Genomic DNA, 10,981 nt, shown 5'->3' on the forward strand with positions numbered 1-10,981 from the left:
ATTGTTTAGTTACGCGAAATGCAGCGAGTTGAGGACATGCTGGTTTCCCGCTGTGTAAATGCAACAAGAACAGCTCTATTCAGTGACATGTAAACAATTGCAAAAAAGTTTTTATTACAAGAAATATCCAATATAAGGTAATGCCGTGCTGGTTGAGCGAATTAGCATGAAGTTATCATGATGTGGTCACTAATAGATTTATCGTTATAATGTCCTTAATGGTTTAATACACTGATGTCGTGTTATTTGAGCTATTTCTGAATGAAGACAGACTGCTGACAGCGAGTCGTGTTGGCAGAATTCATGTAAAACTTCCTAATGTCAAGTTTAAAACGAATTTGTGCTTAAGGTGCGTGACTAAAACACACGTGCACTTAATTAGTGCGGTATAAATGCGATTAAAGCGTTTACATGGACGCATACTGCGATTATAAACGGCGTACGCCACCTCTTTTAATGCGATTATACTTACTGCGATTATGAGCTTAATCGCATTATTTTTATCGAATTATTGCGTTTACATGAGGTAAAGTATAATCGCAGTATTGACAAAATCCCATTATAATCGCATTATTGGTGTGCATGTAAACGTGGTCACTGTCTTGACCAACAACCTGTATCCTTCAGCAATCCAACCAGTAGTTAGCAAAGAGATTTTACAAATAATATCACTGACTGAAATACTACATTCAGGAAAGTAACAAACAAAACGGCTTATATATCATTGAATTTCTTAACTGGTAATGTTATTTGATGTCAGAATAATTCATATTTTGTTGTTATAGCTTATGAAATGACTGTTGACAGCGCTGTTTATCTATGCATTTACTCACGCATTAACTGTATCAAACTGTGACCGCTTGCGGAGGTAATAAATAAATCAATTAATATCCGCAGACATTTATTTAGATATTTTAGCAAAATAATGTTTATCTGGTAAATGTTAATATAACTTAGAGTAAATCATGTTAAAAGTTAGCTACATGTGGTGGCTGTGCTTCAGCCTTCAACCCCGGAAAGTGAACAGCATATGAACGTGGTTTTACGATGCTAATGATAAGCATAAATAACAGAAAAATGAATTTAATTTAGCGTTTTTAATTCCACCAAGCATTATTTCATGGCTTTTTTTATTCATGCAAAGCTACGTCGTTATTGGGACCGGATTTTATGGATCATTTTTTGGACAAGCTGCATACATTGCTTTTAATAAATCAACTTATTTAACATAACATACATCAATGCACAAATAAGATGTGTTATAAATGCCTGCAAATATGCAAAGTAAGTATACTCAAAGATCTTTTAATGAAGTCGCGTTACCCCGCTGTCATATTTGCTGTGCTGCTGCTGTGAGCTCCTCTTCTCATATGCGTCCAGCGCGCAATTCTCTCGTTTATCGGTCAATCCGATATTACCAAACCCATATCCGATCATCGGAAAATGCGCAAATATCGGGGAAAATATCGGAAAACAGATATATCGGTCGATCCCTAGACATTACTACCAATCTCTGGTTTAATGCTTTTTTAAGTCCTTAAAATGTGATTCATTACTAAGCATAAGGATAATAAATGTAGAAATTCCAACAATGAATCACACAATTATTGCCTTGACTCTAAAGATTGTCTTAAAATTTGCGTTTACCAAGATCCGACCAAGCCAATCAGAACATTACCCAATCAGGACCTGGCATGCTTACACTTGTCAACATTAGATATATTTTTGAGGCTTCTCTATCTTAAACACTTTTCAGTCATGGGAGATTACACAAATATTGTAAAATGAGGAGGGTGAGGAAATTACAAATAATACAGTGGAAAGAATTTAGAGTGGAAAGTAGGGCTGCACGATAACAGGACAAATGATAATCACCATTATTTTGCTCAAACTTTTAATCACAATTAACTCTTTCCCCGCCATTGACGAGATATCTCGTCAATTAAGAAAAAACGCTTCCCCGCCAATGACGAGATTTTCCGTCTTTCCGCAATACCGCTTTTATCCACAAGGTGGTGCACTTCCGCAACTTCTACCACACCGGAAGTATTGCCCTCTGACAAGCTGCTGCATTTCCGTGTCTGTTTTAAAGATCGCTCTGAATGGGAACTCTATGAAAAGTCCGTCACAAAAATGGAATTATCTCTGCTTTTTGCTCAAAATGTGGTGTTTTTGCAGAAACCTACCCATATTCAAAAGCTGATTACAAAAGAACTGCTCAAGGTAGGATGAAACGTTTTTTTTGTTTGTTTGAAAGCAGAGGGTCTGTTCTTTCATTTGGTATATTGTATGTTTATATATCTGAAGAAGAACATTTTCTGGAAGGCATTAAACTTTGGGGAAAATCATGAAAAACCCTGGCGCTGGCTGGCAACTTTTTTAAAAAATGCTGGCGGTGAAAGAGTTAATAATCACGTTTATTCTTTTATATATATAAAAATCCAATATCTGCCGTGTTATTCTATCATCTTCTCCCTTTTTTCCCAAAATGCGATAAATGCCACTTCTCCTTTTCTGCAGCATGCAATAAATCCGCTCAAGAAATCACAGCGCACGGAATCCTAGTTTTACCTCATCTACTTTGTACTTCGTGATCAAGAAACAAAAAAAATAAAAAAAATAATACTTTTATGACATTGATAAACCTGTGGCGGGGAAGAAACGTAACCCATCAAAATCTCATAATTTACGCGAGTGGCACTCGGGAGACGGAAAAATGATGGCTGTTGCTTGTTCTCTGATTGCTGTCAAAAAAGTTCAGCGACGACGTCCCAAGGATGATAGCAGCAATGACAGTGTTCTTAATATGACAAGTGTTTAGATTAATGCCATTAATGTTTATTTTTTTAAATCAGTGTATACCACTAGTCAACTAAATAAATATAACAAGGCAAAGATGAATGCACATTTATATACTGATTCAATAGATTTATAGCATTTTGAATAAAATAATTAGTTTTTATAATAAATCTTTGAAAATCAAATTATGGATTAGAATTTTTAATGTTATTATAACCTAAAGATGCTATGTGAAAGTTTGTAACAGAAAAAAGTGGTTTTCATCTTCTCACTTTCTTGGTATAGAAAACACGTTTTTACCCAAATTAGTCAAAATGGATTTATTGCATTTTGGAACCATATACACACACGCTCATGTACATCTCCCTGAGCACTTACTTGGTAACCAGGACTCTCACTCACTCGAGTATTAATCTAACTCCATTTCCCTTAAGACTTTGCACACCCTGATTACCACACACCTGAACTCTATTGCCTGGGACTATTTAATGCTCTCTCTCACTCAGTCATTGCGAAGTAGTGATGCAAAGTCCGATTCATTTCCGCGAACCGGCTCATTTCGGACAGTTCGGCTCATTGAACCGGTTCAAAAAGCCGATTCACCGGTTCCTGACGTCATCAAGAAATGACATCACTTCGCATTTACTGTATCAATGAAACATTCAAATAAAGTCGTTTGTGTCAACACATTAAAACATTTAAAAAAAAAACGTTTTTGTGAAGGCATATAGCTGATTTATTGCCTTTCATTCACAAGAAGTTAGTAATGTTTGTGGTCACAGTTTCAATCGCGAATGATAAATAATAAATGCCAGATACAACTGACCAGTTTTGACAAGCCTACAACTTGAATAAGATTCCTAAAAGTGATGTACAATTGCGGATGTGTAAGTATAAATAATAAATACACTTGTGTGTTAAACTCATTGGTCTTCCTTAAACAACTACAATATGATTTGCATGCACAATAAATCGTACCAAAACTAAAGCTTTTTAATAAACAAGTATATCAAGAAACTAATAAAAAAAGAAACTTCGCGCTTCAGGCTCATTCAAATCCTCGATGATTCACACGCAGTGTCAGCAACTCATCCGTCAGAATCGTCGGCAATCCTCGCCTCAGCAATCATCGACAAACTTTGTTCGGTTCTTGAGTCCGACGTGCTATTTCGGCTGTGCGTCCTGCGTCATCAACCCGGAACCTATACCTAAAACTAACGTTTGATTCAGTTCGATTTGTGAACCGGATCGACCGGTTACTTCCTGAGAACCGGCTCAAAAGAACGATTCATTCAAGAACCTAACATCACTATTGTGAAGTCTTGTTTTGCAGCGTTTAACATTTCTGACTGTTATTCCTGTGATATCCTGTTTACTTTGTCTGTCTTGATTTTCTGATTGTTTGTTGCCTGCCTCAACCTGCGCCCGTACATCACTGTGAGTCTGATTCAACCTGTCTGCACATATTCTGTATTATTAATAAACTGCACTGCACATGGATCCCTCTCGTCCTGCGTCACTGTCACAGCTGGCCCCATCATTCAGCATTGCAGATTAGCTGTGTACAAAGATGAATCCAAGTCCATTTCTTAATGTTTATATCTACTGTAGATTTAGAGCGGGAGCAGAATCATTTTGTCCGCTGAATCTCAGGTCAAATATGATGCAAAAATGCGTTCCTACAATAATTTTAAATATGTTAGTAACACTTTACAATAAGGTTGTATTTGTTAACAATTAGTTTCTAAAATGAACTAACAATGATCAATACTTCTACCGCATTTATTAATCTTAGTTCATCATGTTAAAATCGGCATTTAGGCCAATACTAAAATCAAGCATTGTATACGTAACCGTTAATGCATCATGAACTAACATAAATAACTACTGACATTAAAGGAACAGTATGTAAGAAATGTTTATCAATTAATCATAAAATGGCCCTGATATGTCACTAGACATTAAGAAATCCTTTTCATTTCAAATACTTATATCACTCACAATAGTGGTCTGGCCAGGATATTGTCATTTAAAAAGTGGAGTTGCAGCCCTCATCTGATGTTTATGTTGTCATTTTGTGTATTGGCCACCAGATGTGTTATTGCAGTACCAGTTTTAGATACAAATTTTGTAATTGCAATGCCAGTTTTGGCCACAATCCCACATACTGTTCCTTTAACTAACATTAACAAAAATCAGTATATGTTAACTATATTGTTCCCTGTTTGTTAATGCATTTACCAATGTGTAGTAATACAACCTTATTGTTAAGTGTTACCAATATGTTTATAGGCTAGTTTTTAAAAATTATATGCTTTCAATGCAATTAAAAAAATATTAAAACGGAAAATGTTGATTACAGCATTACATTTCGATCTGCTTACGCTGCATCAAAGGATTCTTTTCACTTCACTGCTTTTGCAGTGTTGATCTTTACAACAATCACAGATTATTGTTGAGCACATAAGTTTTCATTAATGTGTAAAATAGCAATAAAATCATTGATAAACATTTCTTTTTTTTGTATGTGCAGTTTATAAAAATATGGCACATAAAAGGTTTTGATGTTTTATTGAAATATAATAATTATGATTACAGTATGAAGGGTTGCTGTGCACATTGCGCCCTTAAAAATATTTGCTGAATGACGCCCCTGATGCCAAGTATAAATGTAGAGAAGGGGTCACATATGTATGCTTTATTCAATTCAATTCAATTTTATATAGCGCTTTTCACAATAGTTAATTGTTTCAAAGCAGCTTTACATTAATAGATGTATGAAAAGCATAGAAAACGAGCATAGTAATAATGTAACATATACAGTAAAGTAGTAAGTTAAGTCAAAGGTGGCGGACTCTCCAGGGGATGAAAAAACTCCCTATGTATATTTAATTTGAGGTAAGGTGTCTCTCGTCAATAAGGTGGTAGTGAAGCTAATTGTAATAGTTTAGGACTCTTGTGTTTGCATGAATTGCATCTATTTAGTGTGTGTTTGAATTGACCTTTGCATCTTTCACAGCAGGCCCCCGTCTGTTTGACCACCAGTGCGCACTCCTCTGCCACAGGCAGACACCTCTCCTGTTTACAGTCCGCTTTTTTATCCTGTACAAAAAAAGAGAGAATACTTATCTGACCCTAATCCAGTACTGGGATGTGATATTTTAGTTTAGAGTGCATGACAAAGATAATCCTTCATGACCGAGTGCAGTGACAAAGATAACCCAGTAGAGGTAGTTAGAGTGTGTCTGTGTGTGAGAGAGTCCTGATTTAATTTGTTCATTTGATAAATAAGCTTAATTCAATCATGTTAATCATCTCCTTTAACAGCATACACATGTGTGTACATGAAGACAGGAATTTGGCTTTCACACTGAGTGATGGTCCTTCCAGTGTTGATGTGTTAATTAACTCATGTGCTAAAAAATCAATATGAGACATTTATTAACCCATTATATTAACTTACACACAGTAACTCCTTGAAAGATGAATTTTTTAAAATGTTCACACAACACAGTTAGATTGATTTTACATGACGCCCATAAAGATGGCCCACCTTGCTCAAATTCTCCTCAAATTTTTCTAATGTATTTCATTTATGTAAAAACATGAAAATGTCAGTATGACTGTGTTTATGGGCTGCATGTAAGGATGTATGTCACAGTAAATTTTGTCTGGGGTCAGGCGATCAGAGGTGACAACACAATTGTGCTGGACGAAAAGACTAAATTGCTGTTTTTCAACCCATACTATTTTGAAAGGGTTATTTTAATAAAGTGTTCGTAGCAGTAGCACAAATATACAAATTGTAATAGGTTGAAAACAAATGTTGTCAAAATAAACTGCTGCATACATAGAATGACAGCATACATACATTTTAAAATAAACTTGATCAAAACATTAATTAGACAATTTTTCCCATAATTTATGTGTCCGTTTACTTGAACATTTTTTGCATTTGGGTGCTTTTCTTGAAGCAATTTCCAGTGAATTACAAGATTACTGGGGGTTACAAGCTATGTGATATTTCTCACAGTTCATGGAAAAACAGCAACATTTACAACTCACCTTGGAAAAACCTTGATATATTTTTCTTTTACTAAAATCACAGTACAAGATCATTATTAGCTGTCTAAATTAAATTGAAGTGAATGCATGCTTAATTAATATTTCTCACTTTCTGACAACTCATCAACCAACTAGCAGTGCAATATTACTAACTATAATAAAGATCATATTTAATATCTTACCAGACACACGCAGGAGATGCAGGGGTTGTCTGTAATATTGGGAATGTGTAACACTTCACCCTCGTTTTCACAGCTAGCTTCTGTGCCTATATGAAAAACACATACAAATTACATTCCTTTTTTTACACGTTAAATGCATTTCTCTAAACCAGAGGCTTTTAAAAAACTGGGGTTAAATACAAATTTGTTCTTGTTTAGTAAAGTAGTTTTTTTTTCTTGTCATTGTATGAACAAAATAGAGAATATTTTGATTTAGCAAATAAACCTATAAGACATCAAAACCATTGTCATTGCTAGTCATTAATTGCACTACAGTTTTTGTGTCAATCACGAGACATAATTGTGTACTGACCCACAGTTTAAAACCCCCTTTTGAAGAATTCTGAAATTCAAATCATCGAATCCTCATATTTGACTTGTAACTTGAATTTTCTTTCATATTCAAGTAGCCTACTACATCAACCAACATTCTCTCCAAGTCATCACTTAAGAAGTTTAACCAACAGTTTGGTTTTACAACAGTTTAAAAACAGCCTACTGTTGTGCATAGCCTATTACAAAAACATGATTTGGCTATGAAACCCGTTATTTGTATAATTAGGCCCTATAGGTTTTGCCAATTGTAATCAATACGCCCAAAACCATGGTCCCTACACAAAAACTACAGTTAATATTCGTAAGTGAAATAAAAATAAAGCGCAAAATTGCCAGATATTTCACAGTCGGTTTTGCATTGCACCTAAAATTAGAGCAAAATGTAACCGACCATAATGAGACTACAAATATTGTATGGTTAGATTGTGTCTAACATAGGCTCTGTTGCATGCAAAAGGTTTAAAATAATTGGTTTGCAGTTCCAGATCCGGGCACACGAACACGATTTCTCGTTTAAAGTTTTAAAGGTTCTTACCTATGATTAGAGGTACAGTTAATCGTGGTGTTTGGAAAAATAATAACCAGAACAACAGGTTGTGGGTTACTGTAGGAGACAGACACAGCATCCTAAATTCACTCCAGACGCAGGGGGGGGAGAAGAAAATATCCAAAGCGCGTAGAAAGAGTTTGCGTTTCGGTCATGAAAGAAAGAGACATCGACTTAATGGCTAATTTAATCCACAATCGTCAGCAAAAATGCTTTCCGTGCACCATCAGCTGAAAACTGTAATGTCAAAACCAAAAAATATGAGAAAAGATCGCCCTGAATATCCAGACCCGCAACTTCCAAGGTTTCCTAAAACAGACATAAGATCCAGTGATCCAATGGAGACATGTTTGTGAAGAAAGGACACAACATGAGATGTTTCAGGTGGAAGTAGAGATGTCCATGCGTCAGCTCCGGTCAGAGATCTCTGCGCTGATCTTCGATTTTGCTCTCTGCTGCGCGTGGATAGGCTACTCCTGCGCATTTCTACCGATGGCAGCTCCTGCAGTTAAACGTTCCCGCTGCATGGGTTCGTCTCCCGTCCGCACAGGTCACTGCATCCCTCCATTTAAACGCCGCATATCTGCTGCATAAATAGTGTAGTCAAGTGAGATCTGCCATAATCTGTACCACCTCAGCTAAACACATTCACGCGAATTTACCATTAAACAATTGTTAAGGCACTTAAACTTTAACATTAACTTCGCATGTACTTATTTGTGTAACAATGGCTGCCTTCATGAGCCATTATCTAAAGTAGGTGCCAAGCGATTTAAAGATTTCATATGCAAAAAAGGATTGTGTCTTTCTGCTTCTCAAAATGAAAATACGATTTGGGCTAAAACCGACCAAGCCCCTTGAAAAACTGCATACTGTAGGCTACATCAGCATGGACATTTGCTGCCCTGCTACTGATGATTCAAAGAGAATCAATTTATTACTGTAATATTAGTCACTAGAGTGCGCCAAAGAGCACTTTTAATGGAGACCTCTGTGCCAGCAACCAGGCCCAAGCAATTACAACAGTCTTGAAAAATAATTCAGAAATAATAACCAGAATAACAGGTTGTGGGTTAGGCTACTGTAGGAGACAGACACCCTAAATTCACTCCAGGCTAACATTAAGTATCTTTACTGTCATGTTATTTTTTACTGCCATACTAAAATATTCATACACATTTATAAAAACCAGGGACAGTATTTTCAGGTGTAGAATTATGAGCACTTCAAACTCTAGTTAATCTTTAGAAATTACTATAGCTCACCCTCATTCTGCTGGATGGCTGTATATATGTAAAGATTTGTGATATACTCCTTCCTATCAAGTGTGGTTTATTTATAGCTGACACTATGAGAAATCCCTTTCTCATGAATCTTCCGGAAGCCTTATTAAATAATTACTGTGCAGGTGCAGATCACACTGGCCAAGGTCACTCAAAACAGTGAATAGATATAACATGGGACCACAAAACCAGCCATAAGGGTCAATTTTTATCTAAATAAATGAGCTTTCCATTGATGTATTGTTTGTTGGAATGGGACAATTTTAGCCAAGTTAAAACAATCTGAAAATCTGGAATCTATGGGTGCAAAAACATCTAAATATTGAGAAAATCACCTTCATGAAACACTAAATAACATTTCTTTAGATGTTAACAGAGTTTGTTGTGTTGCACATCATCTTCTGGGTTTTAACTTGATATCGTGTCAGCGTCAAAGGCTGTGACAAAGCCCTATAGAGGGTATGCATTGACCTCACTTTTCCACGTGACCACGCGAGAGCTCGCCTGTTGAGTGGCAAACATTCAACAAAATGGCTGGTTTTCATAGTGGCTGCTGCGAAAATGCCAGTAAAACTGACTATTATCAGCTTAAATTGAATTTAGTTGGACTTGATAGCAGAGGTGGACAATATTTAGTTACATTTTCCAAGCATCTGCGCTTTATTATGATGTTTTACTTCACTATGTTTTAAAGCATAAAATCATCACTTTTGCCAAGGGTGACATCACGTGCATAACCTCTATTACAACGATGACAATCAGTGTCTAATTATTATTCATGATATTGCATGTTCTTATCCAATGAAAAAACATGTCTCTTAATTATTCATAACGCCACATCGAGTGATTAAATGACTGATGCTTCAAACTGTAAGACCGCATACTATTAGAGAGGCATTCATAGGTCATGGGTCGCAAGTGTTTGTTTTCATGGTGTAAGAGTTGAAGGCTGCAACTATTTGTTTTCCGGATGTTTTTGTCATGGCCGAAACAACAACTAAGATAAAGAAACCCAAGGTTTTGTCGGAGGAGACCAGAAAGAGAAAACGGGAGAGTGACAGAATAAAACGAAGGACGAAAATCAATATTGGGCCAGCGTTCACTCGACTCGAAGTCAGCGTACCTGACCGATGCTGACTTGGCCGTTATGCTTTTGGACTAGTAAGTAATGTTATATTGCTTGCATATATAAATCGCGTCTGGCACCTGAACACTTATTTTTTACACGTATTCTTATTTTTTTTTTTACGTGAATTTTGCTTGAGCCTACTTGGGGAGTGTAGAGAGAGTCATTTTTATCACATGACTCTGTGGTGTCCTTGTAGTGTCATGGATCTATGACACAGGTGCCCTGGGTTCAATTCCTCATTAAGGCAATTTTTAAATATATATGAACTTTAACCAAGCGACCATCATAACAACTGGCTTGTAAACTGGCTTGTGAGCTATGTAATCTTTTGGGATTTGAAAAAAAATAAAACCCATGAAATTATAATAATATGACATGCTGGAAGGCAAACCGTGGACTTTGTGACCTAGAGTTGTCCTCTTTTCCTTTGCGACAGTGCTGCGGTGCTTGTGGCCTCTAGGGGCACTAGACGTGAAAAATACATGTCTAGCACCCCCTAGTGGCCAGTGACGTAGACTGTGGCTGGAAGATTAGGGGTTTCATGACCCTTTAAAGTTGTCCAAATTAAGTCCATAGCGATTGCATCCAAAATAGAGTTTTG

The 10,981-nt window shown here is 36.3% G+C and overlaps 1 protein-coding gene across 2 annotated transcripts in view; it reads right to left on the reverse strand.

Annotated features, from left to right (window-relative positions):
* Positions 1 to 10,763, reverse strand: part of bmper (BMP binding endothelial regulator) — a 56,597-nt gene extending 45,834 nt beyond the window's left edge. Inside the window, exons 1-3 of one of the 2 annotated variants that reach the window (XR_008645576.2) lie at positions 7,957 to 10,763; positions 7,047 to 7,132; positions 5,802 to 5,901 (exon numbers count right to left, since the gene is read on the reverse strand). Coding sequence is in view for 1 of the 2 variants with exons in the window: in XM_055209693.2 (XP_055065668.1) it covers positions 5,802 to 5,901; positions 7,047 to 7,132; positions 7,957 to 8,047 (277 nt within the window). In the remaining variant the exon portion in view is untranslated. The remainder of the gene's footprint in view (positions 1 to 5,801; positions 5,902 to 7,046; positions 7,133 to 7,956) is intronic. The other variant, XM_055209693.2, reaches the window with a different exon arrangement.
* Between the last annotated feature and the right edge of the window lie 218 nt (positions 10,764 to 10,981).

This window comes from Misgurnus anguillicaudatus, chromosome 10 (assembly GCF_027580225.2).
Source record: "Misgurnus anguillicaudatus chromosome 10, ASM2758022v2, whole genome shotgun sequence".
NCBI classification, from domain to species: Eukaryota; Metazoa; Chordata; class Actinopteri; order Cypriniformes; family Cobitidae; genus Misgurnus; species Misgurnus anguillicaudatus.